Raw genomic sequence first — 15,219 nt, 5'->3', positions numbered from 1 at the left:
AGAGATGATAGAGGTTTCTATTATTTGTACTAACAGTTGCGGTAATTGCATATCCACTGTTACTTGTATTTGGAGTTGTAGTACTAACAGTTATGGACATTGTTTCTAGCTATTGATAATTATACTAATACCAGCTGTTCTAGTTTTTAACAGTTCTAGTTCAGTTTGTTGTGCATCCATGTGTCTCCCCCTATTTCCCCCCTTCTCCCCCCTCTCCCAATCTCTCTCTCTCCTCTCTCTCTCTCTAACTCTCTAAATTGGCTTAAGAGTCTGGTTTCAACCAACTCTATATGTACAGTGTCATGAGATAACTTTAGTTATGATTTAGCACTTTATAAATAAAATTTGATTGATTGATACGTTTGGGTTTTTTTTTGTTAGTTTTTTATACATTTGGTAATAGTAGGGGTCATCTATTATTGATGAAATGGGAATTGGGTATTAACTTCATCAATGTGTACATGCTTGTGTCCCTTTGAGCTCTTTGCTAAACATTTTTGCTGTTGATAGAAGCCCAAAAGTGCACAGCTTTGGATTTGCTGTCACGAACCACTCAAAGAATCAGTCCATTTGGTCAGTTTAATCCAGATGTCTTTGGCTCTGTTCTGACCTCTCTGGCCTGTCTTGTTTCAGGCCATCCGTTTGTCACTGGAACAGGCCCTACCGCCAGAGCCAGACGAGGAGTCAGGAGAGCAAATCAGCAAACTGCGAATTCGCACACCGAGTGGAGAGTTTCTGGAAAGGCGTTTCCTGGGCAGCTGTAAGCTCCAGGTCCTCTTTGACTTTGTGGCATCCAAGGGATACCCATTCGACGAGTTCAAGCTCCTCACCACCTTCCCTCGTAGAAATGTGAGTGGCATATGTTCACACACTAATGGAAATGCTCCTCACAGTTACAAAAGGGAAATGTCGTAAAATATTGAGATTCAGAATGATTCACAACATGATAGAATATTAGCACCATATCAACAATGTTATCGCAATGAGAGGTCAACTAAAGCTGAAAGGAAAAAACTAATACTTGTATGTACTCTATATATTATACTAATACCCCTCCAAAACACATTTTACATCTCTGAAATCTATCACTAAACCAGTGGTTCTAAAAACCCAAAAAAGAAATGTTGCATCTCCTTGGGGAAGAGTCAAAGATGCATAAGAGTGTCGTACTGATGTGTGAATGAGTGAAGAAGACAGAAATACCCATAAAATTGTGAAATTATGTTTGCATTGAGATGAAACAATGTACAGAAAATGTAGTCATAGCTTAGAGCCTCTGTCACGTACACTGACTGTTACGTCCATGTCCGTGTGTGCCATTATTCCAAGAAATAGTGACTTTGGAGAGTAAAATCAGGGATGAATCCATTTAAAAGTCTGCATTTTAAGAAAAACGTCAAAATTCGATATCAACCAAATACTACATATTGTATATTTTGTAGGATACACAAGCTCTGTACTCTAATATCTCATTAGTCCGCCTTTAGCTTTGATTATAGCACATGTTCACTGTATCATCATTTCAGTAAGTTTATGACACATGACCCCACAGGCTTGGACTATAGGCACTAGGCATGATGGGTAATCACTTTATCCCCCTCTGGAACAGGGTCAATCTGGACTCATCAGACAACATGACCTTTATACATTAAACACAGTCCAATCTTCATGCTTCTATCAAACTGATGGATGTTTAAGAAATGACAGTCTACTGCATCAGATAAAGGGTTAAAGAACCTGTTGTCGATTATACATATTAATCACAGCTATAATTATCCAGTGGAAGGATCTGAACTATTTATTGAGTTAAATTTAGGTGGAGACTCTTTTATGACCAGGCTGTGTGTGTTACATTCCTGTATCAATATTATGTTGCATCTAATATTCATTTCATTTCATTCCATTTCACATCAGTCGCATCATCCTGTCCTCTGTTCTTGATTGTGTTCCGTACTTTACAGTTTTCCTCTGTCCAGCCAAACAAGTGATAAATGTCTTTGAACCACTGTTGAGTAGCAGCAGCTTATTAAGTGATCTGGTCCAAAGCTAACACCTCTGCGGCAGAGATCCACAGCTGTAATTGGCTTTTCCGTTTGGGCCTGAGCTGAACCTCAGATGACAGCTGTTAACACACACATGGTCTCAACTGAACCTTAACTGAACCACTTCACTTAACTAAACCTGTTGCCGTCCATTTGATGATTCTGTTTTTCTTGCTCTTTTACTTTTATGTTTTGTCTGAATTTCACTGAGTGTGCTTGTACCGGTAAGAGTGCATCACTGCCTTTGTTTACTTGTACCTGCAATGAATCAAGTTAAGCCAACTGTTTATCCATCCACCTGTGCACACGTATTATTCAGTGAATATTAATTAGTATCGGCCCGTTGTGAATACAGTACTCTATGACTGTGTTAGGATACAGTTGTCAGCACGAACAGTAGTATTCTCTGTGGCTCTTGCAGCACTCAGCCAGTTACAACCAGTCATTAGAGGGCCTGGTGGCCGCTCGGTGGCAGCCAACTAATGAGCACTGTTTTAACTACCACTTTAATTAGCCATGCTGCTGGAAACAAAAATGGGATTTCCATTAATCAAGAGCTGAGTGGATAAGGAGGGGTGGGAGGTGTGTGTGTGTGTGTGTGTGTGTGTGTGTGTGCGTGCGTATGTGTGTGTGTTTGTATGTGTGTGTGTATATATGTGTGTATGTGTGTGTGTGTGTGTATATATGTGTGTGTGTGCGCGCGCGTGTACATGTGCGTGCGTAGGCCTGCCCAGGCAGTGTGCCATCATATTCTGCAGAGACTGCCGGGGCACAAACACCTCCAACTAACACACACATTAATGCATAGCTCACACTTTTTCATTTCGTCACAATCACACACTTCAACACATGCACAAATATTTTCAAGCAAACACATGCCCCACTCACAACTTTGTCACTTAAAGGATTCACAGTTGTCTCTTTATAATCAAGAGTAAACATGTGTTTGAGACAGAGATAAAGATGTGTCTGCATCGCAGATGAAATTCCGGCAAAAACAGGACGGGAGGATTAGAGGGGAAGAGAAGAGAGAAGAGGATAGTGACTGCAGAACTAGAAGAAAGAGAACAGAGAAGATAAAAGCTTAAACAAAGAAAAGATTTAATCAGAGAAACAGTCTGAAAGAGAAAAGGATAGAGAAGACAAGTGAGGAAGATATTAAAAAGAAGAAGATGGCAGATAATTCCAGAAAACAGAAAGGCTAGAGATTTGGGAAAAGAGAGGAGTGAAGCAGATGAGTGGAAGTGCCAGTATGAGGCTGTGAACACAGGCCCCGGTCTAATCCTGCAGCTCTGTGTTGTAATTAAATGAGAGGGAGCATAGAAAGCCTCCATCCCGTCCAGACGCTCTCACTGTTGCTCTGCCAGGATCAGAGGATAGAGGATAGACCACTATTGCATTTGTAATACTGCACAACTGTTGAAACCTTCTTTCCCTTTTCTACTTTTCTGCGGCTTTGTGCAGTGTCACTCTTTCTTTTGCTATTTCCCTCTCCATCAGCCCACTTTATTTCCGTCCCATTCATTCAACTGCACCACAAATAGTGTTTTTTTCCCCCGGACTGTTCAAGTACTTTCTGCCAAGTGTGGTGTCATAACTGACACATTATTAACAGGGAGAAAGGGTTATATTTTGAATCCCTTAGTCTGGTAATCTGATAAATATTTGTTTGTCCCTGTTTGTAAATCAACTTTTGACATTTTCTGATAATACATCAGAGATCAGATGTCTGTGACTCATGCTGTAGCCACCTTCCTGTAGCTTTGCCAATAAATGCCTATTAGTCTCCAATTTTTGGACTGAGTGTCTGTCTCAACATTTGGTATCAGTGGCTTATGTCTTCAGCTCTACAGCAGGCCTTACACTGGCATCATTTGTACTAGGCTTAGCCGTGCTCAGGAAACTAACCCTTTCTCAGTTTCTATGACTGTCAGCGAGTTTCAAGACGCAAGGAGGACTTTTAGTGTTTCAGTTTTTCTGCTTTTCATTCAAGATTTTTTCCTTGAATTTTTAGTGAGCACAAACCACTGTTAAAAGGCTCGAGGTTGTCTTTCCTCAGCTGTGTGGAGAACATGTTTAGACTCCCGCTGTAATAATCCTTAGGCGATCGCCTCTTCCTGCCCGGCTGCTCGGAGACATCTAAACACTGTCAAGAGCAGCATATTATTTTTCTCACAGTGATACTGTACTCTCTTTCACCTACTCCTTAATCCGTCTTCCAGCTCCGTCAGGGAAACAGGCCTGAATGATTCTGAGACAAAACCTGAGATGCAGAAAAAATAAACAGTGCCACAAAAGGAAGCTGTGCATGTACTTAAATAGATTTTACATCTGTTGTACTGCTGGGTCTTGTTTTTCTTGTTCTTCTATCTGAAAGAGTTGGATTCACAGGACAACGTTTAGCTGTTTATTTGAAAAAGTAATTTCTTTCATAGTTGCTTCCTCCAGATAAATCTTGTAATATATATTCATGACATAAAACTGCTGCTTTGTGGAGCTGTTTGCTGTTCTGAACTTGGATATAAAGTTTAGAATGTGCACAGTTCTGGCCTCATCCAGCTGTTAATGGATTCACTTTCTTCAGTCCCATTGAAATCATTCTGTTGAGTCGATTCCGACCTAAGTATTCACATGGAATCTGATCCCAGAAGATTTCGTTTATTTCTTCAAAGTCTTTAATTGAATGTAACTGTTTCACATTTATGAAGGTCAGTTTTACCTGTTATATTTGTCTTGCCTGGGATGAAATTTTTATGTGCTTGTATTGGAATGTGCAAACATTTTAATCTGACAGAATAGGTGTTAATTTTTACAAGTGCCAGTTACATATAGGATCAAAACGTAATGGTGAGAAAAGAGGGAAAGAAAATTAAAAAGTTGTATCCATCATATTATTAGCCTTATGTGGGTCCAGAAATAACTGGATCAGCTGCTTTCTGTCTTGTTCTGATTGATACTTCCTTCTGATCTGAGGTCAGTTTTATTGTGATGGGCTGTTGTCGTGATTATTGGAGGCATATTAAGGTCCATGTGGCGGCAGTCGGCGTCTCCCTGATCTCCTCATGTTAAAAGCTGTTTCTTTGAATTATTCTCTGAGGAGACCCCCACCTTCAGCCTTCTGCCTCCCCTCCTGCTTCCAGCTTTCCCTCCCTCCATCTCATTTTTCCCTCCTCTTTCCTCCTCTGCCTCTACACCCGCTTGAACTTCCATCTTGTCATGTACATTTTCCCTCTTTTCTCAAACTTTCATTTCACATATCAAATTCCATTTTTAAAAAAAATATTCTTTAAAAGTAAGAAGTAGTGTAAAATGTACATCTTCTCCCCTGTTTTTTGTCGTTTTTCCCAGTCTCATTCTGTCCTCTGTCCCCTATTAGTGCCCCCACCCCCCTCCAGTCTGTGCGGTGCATTCTCCCTTTGAAGTACCGTATTCTGGTATGTTCTTTTCTGTTCACGCCCCGGCGCTACGTGCTGTCAACACTCCTGGCAGCAGATAATGATCTCCCACTGCTTTTGTAATTGGCCAAATAAACACTTGACAACACTAGTTTAAAACAGACAAGTTATTTGGTTTTAATTAACATAGTAGGGCCTGTAATGGCTTCATTAAAAATGCGTTATTTCAGCTGCATGTTTGATTATGTTGGAAACGGACATCTTGAGGGTCTGTGTTTATTTTCCCTTTCTTTTCTTTCATTGCAGAGCGTTGCTTAGTGTCGCCTCCTGTGTTATCAGTGTGTTTTATTCATTCGACTCAAGTGATTTACAATGCGGTATTTATTTTAAACTTCATACTAAGTGCTAATTATGTGGTTTTAACCGGGTGGAAATCTGCTGTTTGATAATGCCAAATACATGGGGTTGATATTAGCTGATTATTTTATGTCATACAATTTTTCAAAAGGAAAGAAAGATAAAATATCAAAGATTGCCTAGAAATGCCATCTGTCTTTTTATTTGGTTCCAGTTTTAAAATTAGGCTTTTTCGTGTGGAACTCCCAGTAATTCTGATGTGTCTTGAGATTTTGCTTTAGGCAAAGTTCAATTTGGTTTTTATTCAGTTAATTTGTGTTATATTTTTAATTAACAAATGAATGTGTTTTTTTTCCAGAAGGGATCTTTAGTCGGATGAAAATCTTAGAAATTAATTTCATCTCTTAAATTACTCAGACGCTTCTCTTATTGAGCCGACTGATTTGATTTAAATCAGCTGATGAAAACTATATTGACTCAAGGTTAAAAACAAACTGCAAACCAGAGAGCTAGATTGTGTCTGTCTTATGTATGTATGTCTGAATGTATGCATGGCTGTGTAGGCGCAGGAGGAGAGAATATGGCTTAGGCAGAGCAGAGGAAAAACAACAGCTTTGTTTGTTGACAGATGCCTCCATGCTTATGGTCTGTTAATTGGATAACAATGTAAACAATCACCGATGGCGCCCGTCTCCTGTGTCAGTGTGGCATCTTGTTTCCCTACTTTCTTTTTCAGAGTCAGATGCTGCTCTCCCCTCGTCGTCTCCCTGGTGCACATTTGTGCATCAAGCACAAACTCCCATTCACAGAACACACACACACACACATACACACACAGGCTTATATGTAGCGCACATACACACATGTACACACATACACACACACACACACCTGCTCCACCCCAAAGCCTCATTTACTCCTACCTGATGCTGTGGTGTCATAACAGCCTGTCGGGTTCATTAGTATGGCAGCCATTTGCGACGTGTGGCTCCTGAGGTGGGAAAATGAATGCAACAGCCCTGTTGGTGGTTTTCTCCACCATTGGGATGGAATATGTTTGCAGCAAACACACACACATGCACGTTTTACCTCTGTTTAAGGCAGCTCTCCTCCAGTGGTGCTACCAGATAGTTGACTAGGTTAGGGGTTACGAGGGTGATGTGACAGCCCCTCCCTGCCCAGGATCCCGCTGAGGAGTCAAGAGTCTAAATGACACGTTGAAATGAGGACAAGGAGATGAAAGACACGAGTCAAAGAGCGGCGCTGTGTACATGCTGTGACATTTTCCATCACCCATGGGACACGGATAGGTTGGCTGATGCTGATGTGTCCTCATCACCTCCTCCTAATTTACTCTCCTCCTTTTGTTCTTTTCTCACCCTTCTTTGTGAGGTTTGGGACACCCTCTAGTTCTGCAGATTTTGTAGTTATCGCAAGATTAAATGTGTAGATTGTTTTAATTATATTGAGTGTCTGCACCTAACAGGTTCCAGGGAGCAAACATGGATTCAGTGTCAGGGAAACACAACTTATGGCCTGTTTCCCATGACGGGGTGGCATCTGTCCCACCGACCGTAATCTAAATACTAAGTGACAATAAAGTCATGCACACAGGGAATTAGAGCTTCACAGTGTGGCCAGAATCTGTCCATAATATTCAGGATCAATAAATATCATCATATATGTCAAACCATTGCTTCTTTGTAGTTTAAAAAATATGTTTAGGTCCTCAGTGTAAGCTGAAGAAGCCAGATGGTTATTTATGGTTTTATACTTTTCACAACAAACACATCAGAAATCTAGAGGGAGGACATTTAACAAAATTAAGCAAAAAGACAAAACACTGAAAGGTTTCAAAAATGATTTAAGTGACAATGTGAACAAACTAAACTAAAAAAACAGAAGAAAAATTTATATCATGATAATTATTATGATAAAATATGGACATTTACAGAGCCATGTAAACCCTTGATTCATGCTCTACACTTTAACAGTTCGGTGTTTATCTCCTACTGGGGAAAAAGGATTCTTAAGGAAAGGAGTGGGAAAATAGTTATTATTTCTTATTACCTCCGCCAAGGAGGTTATGTTTTTGCCAGGGTTTGTTTGTTTGTTTGTCTGTCTGTCTGTTTGTTTGTCTGTCCGTTAGTGTGCAACATAACTCAAAAAGTTATGGACCGATTTGGATGAAATTTTCAGGGTTTGTTGGAAATGGGATAAGGAAGAAATGATTACATTTTGGTGGTGATCGGGGGTGGGGGGGCCCACGGGGGAGGGGGGCACTGATTGTTAGTGTGCAACATAACTCAAAAAGTTATGGACAGATTTGGATGAAATTTTCAGGGTTTGTTGGAAATGGGATGAGGAAGAAATGATTACATTTTGGTGGTGATCGGGGGGGGGGGGGGGGGGGGGGGGGGCACTGATCAGCCTTGGCGGAGGTCTGCGCTCTCCGAGTGCTTCTAGTTAACTCTATTTTAGGTTTTTATGTATATTTTTGTCATTTCTGTCTTTGCTCCCCTGTATGAGTATGTTTATTAGTTGTTGTTTTTACTTATGTAGAAGTTATATACATGATCTAAAATGCTGATAGTATGCTGTCTGAAAATAATAAAAAGATAATTGCAAAAAAAAAATAAAATAAAATAAAAATGGACATCATAATGTTTGCAGTAATAACGGTTTTATCACTGAGCATTACTGGGAGTTTTGTTTGATTTTCTTTTGTTTTTAAAACAGTTTCAGATAAACCATTTAACAGGTAAAATGCGCTAAAATAAGTGAGTTAATAAGTTAGTTAATTTGCTAAATATTTCCCATTGAAGTTGAGATTCTTTTCGGTTTTATTCATCTCATCTGTTAGCTGTTGTTTTTTAATAATTGATCCATGGATATCTGCAAAAATGGCCTCTGGGAAAAAAGACCTTGCACTGTGATTTTCCATTGATTATATTGTGATGATCGGAAAGGTTATTGTGATAAAATAATAATTACCACGATAAATGTGAAATCATTTTTTTACACCTCAAAGACTGACTACTGAAAGTTGCAGGAAAAAGAAGGTTCTTTGTGGTGTTAAATGTACAATTTAATTCAGTCTATAGAGTCAGATATCAGTGATCACAGACTTATCTGAGGGTTTAATAATCTGTACAAACTACAAAACAAAAACCCTCTGCCCTTTATGCCCCCTGGCCCTTGGTTTGAGTGAGAAATACTCCCCCAAAAAATTATTTAACTTGAAAGAAAGATTGTTGAAATCCTCATGAAGAGGATTATTATTAGTTAATAATTAGTTATTAATACTTGATCAAAATATAAAGACGTCTGTGCTTTTTTTTTTTTTTTTGATACTGTGAACAAAATAAAGATCCTAAAGATAAAAAATTCCTTTCAACCTTATAAAATGATATTGATGTAATTATATTCACTGATCTCTAAGAAAAGTGATGTGGATACAATCTGAAAATAGTATTACGATCACTATGATGATTGTTTTCTCACCATCATTCGTAGAACATGTCCTTGTTTTGCAAAATACAAATAAACCAAATGAAAGGTTGAAGCGTGTGACATATTAATGAATATTTGTACTTTACACCTTTGTTCAATTCTGGTTCATGGTCAAAGGTCCTGTTTCGTTCCCTCCAATTGTCCGTCTCAGCCGTATCACTTTGCTTGTTTGTGAAGTTGACCTTTACGGCACGAGGTTTGCCCTTTGACCTTTTACAGCAGGTACAGGCTGTGGGTTAATTATCCCAGTGTGGGGTTAGAATGGCAACCCTAATCAGAGGGGCTGACGTAGCAGTCATCAGATAAGCCCCGGACACATCTCGGTGTCACACCACCTCACCATCACACACCCACTCAGCCCAGGTGTTAGACTGGTCCGATGTAACTCAACCCCTCCAGTGATTAGCTCACATAAGCTAAGAGGCCCAGGGGGCGGTGGGTGTCAGAGAGAGGGAAACACTCAGATTGTCCTGCTTTAAAAAACATAGGTCAGGCAACCTTAATGTCAGCTAACCTGATCAGATTCGTCGTGGGTGGTGCTGCATTATTCCTGTGCTTTCAGACAATAGCCTGTTGCACCAACGACTGAGCACAGATAAATGTTTCTGTTCCAGACGACATCAGCTACCATTCCATCTGCCCTTTGTTATGGCTGAAATGAGTCAAAATTAGACGAAAAACACAAAGTTCTCTCTTCAGTCACTACACACTGACCTTCACAGAGCTTTTCGAACACACACACTTCCTCTGCCGTCCTGTAACCTACATCAGTTTGTTCTGGATTGGAGCCTGTTTAAGAAAACAAACCTGACGGTCCTCTCAGGGAAACAAAACTCTGGCTGCTCAGATTACTGACCAGACTTTTTAAAACATGATGTTAGAATAATACACACACTCTCCTGCTGCAACACCACACACACATTAAATGAATGCAGCCCTTTTCTGCAGTGAATATGTGGAGAGACAGAATCTGATTGGGACAGAGTCACAGAGGCCACTTGTCTGAATGAATCTGAAAATGCTGTTTTAATGAATAAGATGTGATATTTACACTGAATTTAGAACGTATCTAATGCTCAAAGAGGAAAATAATGGCGTGTGTTGCACTGGGTCATATGTAAAAATAAGTAATGATGTATATACTGTATGTGTAAAAAGAAGTAGATTAAGGATGATGCCAAGACTGATGATGCCAGGATACCTGCTGGAACAAACCATTGTATTTAAGATTAACAAAGCAGGCCTTCTGAAGTATATTGTATTGGAGTTGAATCAGTAACCGTCAGCTTTACAGTGGTTGATGCGACTGTTGTGGTTTTTCCACTGTCAGTATTGGCTCAACTGCATCAACTTGACACTGTTTTTTTGGCATTTCCACTCTGTGAGAGCTGAGACTATCAGAAACTGTTTCTAGTTCCCATTTGCCAAGGTTCAAGGTCACAACAGAATCATTACTTGCAATCACACAGATCACAAATTGCTCGGGTCAAATCCTCGCTGTCGCCTCCAAGATGGTGAACTGAGCTGATGGGAAATGTACAAGAGTCAGAAAATTTTAATATTTGCTCTGTCTTTAAGTAATCTTTTAAATTGACCAAAAGTTTGAGGTCTAAACAGCTATAGTGTCAAATCTTTTTTATAGTGTTTTATGTCAGAAATTCTAAGTCACAGTTTTAAGTTTTATCCTGCTCCAGTGTTGGATGATGATAAAAGAGAATAGCCTTTATTGTCATCATGTGTTCAATGGAATTGTTACTCCAGTCAGTGCAACAATATGAATAAAAAGCCAATACGCCAAAAAATAAAATTACAAAAGAAAACTAAAAAGTAAAATAAGAAAATACAATATACAATTTAACAAAAGTAAAATAAGAATACAACTGAAGTAGAATAAAATTAGAATAGACATAAAATGTGAATTGACTCAGTATTTACAGTATTAACAGTATGTATATCTGAATATTAACAGATATACATACATGTAATGTGCTGATACCAGTAGAACAGGGGAACAGCAGCTTGGATATATCACAATATGACAATTCAAGTTCTGTTTACATCAGTGAGTAGTTGAAGTTCATGATGAATCATTTGTACACAGATTTCTAATAGCTTATCGATTAGGTCTAATGTGAATTATAAAAGTTAAAAAAAAGACATCTGGGAAAGACTGCTTTATACTAATCACTGTCATCATTTGCATATGATATTAAATGACCAAATCCTTGTAAAGTGATAAAACTGATACAAGTTTTAGTAACTAAAAAATACAAACATAACCTGAATGTGGGTGCTGAGCTCCAGCTAAGTAACCGCAGACGGACCCTTGTTCTATATAGTTTGGGTAAAACCAAGAGGAGAATGCTGACTGCAGTAGTTGCTGAATGGTAGTGTGAATTTAACAGATGACTTCTGTTAAGTATTAACCATTAAAGACCCATAACTATTATTGTCACAACTTTCAAATTATTGTTTTTATCTTTCCCAAATTATTTATCAGCATTCATTAAAATATCCTCTGCATTTTTTCAGTGAAAATCAGATATTTTCCCATATGTAATTTACTAATGATGTAGATGTTCATAAAAGCTCAGGGGTTCTTTCAGAAACTGAGAAAACTGAAGAAAAAATGATTCTTTCAGCAAAAATATAATTAACTGAACGTAAAAACAAGTGTCTCCATCCACTGTCATCCACTGGTTTTACTGGTGAATCAGTGTTGTAGAAGATGACGGTGTTTCCACGTTCACCCTCTGAACGTCCAAATGGGTCAAATCTGATGACCATGAAAAGATGACAAACTGAATTTTACACCAATTATTTACATGTATTGATAGAATTATTGGATCAACGGGTATTAAACACTTTAGGTCAGTAGATGCTTCGGTCAGTGGTAGATGTTTGGGTCCTTATGGGTTAAACGTGCTGAAATAAGTCAGTTTGTCTTTTTCCAGATCACGCAGTTGGATCCGGGGTCGACTCTACTGGAGGCCAAGTTGTTCCCACAGGAGACTCTGTTCCTGGAGGCGAAAGAATAGGACGTGGTCATCTGGCGGCTCAGAGGACACACTGACTGGTGGACTTGAACAGGCTGAACATAAACTACTCACCGAGCATGGCCCCCCCTTCCACGTCTGGGCCGACAACACACACACACACACATACACACCCACACAGAGGCCACTCTCAGACACACACACACACACACACTCACACACACTGGCATGCACGTCCAGTGACAAACTAGTGCAGTAAGCTTCTCTGTGGTCGGCCTAGTCGCGGTCATCAATGCCTGGTGTTCACGTGTTGCACCGAGGAGCAAAGACAGTATCACAAGCACACGGCCAAACACTCACCTCGCTCGTCTCCTCTGTCTGTCTCTGAAGCCGTCGCACCTTTATCCACATCACCTTCCAAACTGCTGTGTCATGGTTTTCTCACAACACACAAACACAACATAGTGCGATAACAGCATCGAGAGACTAAGTAGATTCATCTTTGTCAGAGGAGGGAAAAAAACGACAAAACCACGGACTTGTTCCCCGTTTCCACGTTCAACACACTAAGGCTGCTTTTTTTAGAACATGTTCTTTTGTGTTTGAAATCAAAAAAATGCTAAAAATAAAATAAAATAAACAGCAAGAAGAGATGTTGCCCCGCAGAAAAGTTTGGGCTGTCTCATCTCCACCTGTGTTTAAACCTTCAAGCCTTCCTAAACCTCTTCTCTACCCCCTCCCCTCCTCCTCCTCCTCCTCCACCCCCACCCCCTCCGTCCACTGTTGCCGTGGGGATGAGACGAACCTGGACGTGGACGGCGTCTGCTGTGGACACTCTGGTCTTTGCCTCCCTGGTTCTGAACGTCCACCGCTCCACAAGCCAACAATCTGCTCCGATTTCAGTTTTTTCTTTTTCTTTCTTTTTTTCTTTTTCTTGATCCTTTTTAAGTTTGATGCTGTATTAGTTTTAGTTTGATATACATTATATAAAATATATGAATATTGACATCAATCCGTGTAGCGCCACTGTCTGTCAAACCCGTCTGGTCTTCCATGTACATTTTGTACCTCTGTTAAAATAATCTGAACATGCCAACAGTTTTAAATTAGTTTAATTTAGGGTTTCTGTAGACAATGAAAAGCCAAGTGTATGAATTTCATGTTGTTTGGGTGATAATTAAGGAAACTAACATTTCTTCAGACAATCTGATAAATTTAGAGATTTAAAAGTGCAGTTTTTTCATATTGGTTTACACAGGAAGCTGGTTTCCACTGACATAGTATATCATATATCTACAGTAGCTCCAGTCCTACTGTGTCTGAATGTGGACCAGAGTTAAGATCCCCTTAACTACAATGCCCACAACAAACCAAACACAAATATTCACATATTAGGTTCTACATTTACATGGACAGTTTTTGCAGTCACCATAGATAAGGGAGAGGTGGGTACGTATTTGTCTGCAGTTTTCATCTTCGCCTTTCAGTGTTACTAAATATCACACACTGAACCATTAACTCACAAACGGCTGCATCTGAAGGTCACTTCTGCCTGTTCTATTCATATTGGTGTATTTCCTGCAGATTTAGCCAAACTTTCACTATATCATGCCCCAACCTAACCTTAAACAAATAGAATTACGTCCTCTATTAAGGTGCGTCATTGTGTACTACCATGTTTGAGTGTTGGAAACAGTTATATTCCACTTAACCAGAATGGACAAAACTCCAGCTGTAACAGGAGACATTCAGAGTCTTTTCAGCCACCGTTGGTGATGGTATAGGGATGAAATATGCAGTTTCACCCCTAAATATCACTGAATATTATACATTGAACCTTTAAGTGCTATCAAGGATTCTGGAACAGCTATAAATATTAATCTCCCTGCATTAAATTGTGAGAATTTTAAAGCACCAAAAACGATAAAGTTGACACACTTAATGACTTTCTATTCATATTAATGTTAAAGAATCCTTTCACACATGACATGTCTGAGGATTCTCAGTAAATGTGCAGCTGATACTGTCCAGTTTCAGCATTTCCACATCCGTGTCACTTCTCCGTTACCACTGACGTCCTCCTTCTCTTAACTAAAGCTTTAATGCACTCATTCGTATGCCACCTGGTAATATCAGCCACACCGCAGCTAATTTCCTGCCTTCAACGAGGAGAGATCACGCAGGCTTAGCCCACCATCTGTACCGGGGCTCGTCTTGTCAGTTAAAGGCAAAGTTGGAGAACCCCAGCAGAGCAGCGGCATCAGCAAACAGCCTCTCCCTCACTGATTAAAAAAAAAAGGCTCATCGCAGCAGCCTGGGATACACTGAAACACAAGAACAGCACAAAAACACTGACGGGGGAACAGATCCTAATATTGTGATGCTGTGGTGACCAGTTAAACCAGTAGCATGAGCAGATACAGTGAAATGAATCAACCGACCTCAGTGACATGATTGGAAAACTTTATTTTCTCCATAGTCAGTGAAGTCGTGACTTTTGTAAATGCAGTGAAGACAAACATTTAACTCGACTGTAAAACTAAGCTCTGCCTCTTTGGGGAATAATGTTAAGACTTTATTTAATCCCACAAGTAGCTCCAATCTTCTTTATGAACTGGATTAGACAAATCTAGACTAAATAAATCCAAGGTTTCCTTCGGATTCCCAAAGGCTTAGGAGCTGTGATGACTTTTTTGTTATTTGACTAAAAACTATGCATTTTTGGACCGATACTGAAAGATATGTGAAACAAATCTGCTCACTAATGAATTTCCAATATGTGAATAATCGATGACATTTGTAAAATCATGTCTGTTCAATCTGTTTTGAGTTGCTTTACTATTAAATGGGAGTTCTCTGATTTTCACCTTAATCCTTGTGGGTGAAATAGATAAATATCTCTGGAGTCCTGTCATC

The 15,219-nt window shown here is 39.5% G+C and overlaps 1 protein-coding gene across 1 annotated transcript in view; it reads left to right on the top strand.

Annotated features, from left to right (window-relative positions):
* Positions 1-14,350, top strand: part of faf1 (Fas (TNFRSF6) associated factor 1) — an 83,533-nt gene extending 69,183 nt beyond the window's left edge. Inside the window, exons 18-19 of the mRNA XM_030132588.1 lie at positions 634-849; positions 12,262-14,350. Coding sequence (XP_029988448.1) covers positions 634-849; positions 12,262-12,345 — 300 coding nt within the window. The 3' untranslated portion in view covers positions 12,346-14,350. The remainder of the gene's footprint in view (positions 1-633; positions 850-12,261) is intronic.
* The last annotated feature ends 869 nt before the right edge of the window (positions 14,351-15,219 follow it).

Source organism: Sphaeramia orbicularis, chromosome 4 (assembly GCF_902148855.1).
Source record: "Sphaeramia orbicularis chromosome 4, fSphaOr1.1, whole genome shotgun sequence".
In the NCBI taxonomy this organism is placed as follows: Eukaryota; Metazoa; Chordata; class Actinopteri; order Kurtiformes; family Apogonidae; genus Sphaeramia; species Sphaeramia orbicularis.
Note: the sequence above shows the minus strand (reverse complement) of the source record. Positions and strands in the feature narration are given on the sequence as shown.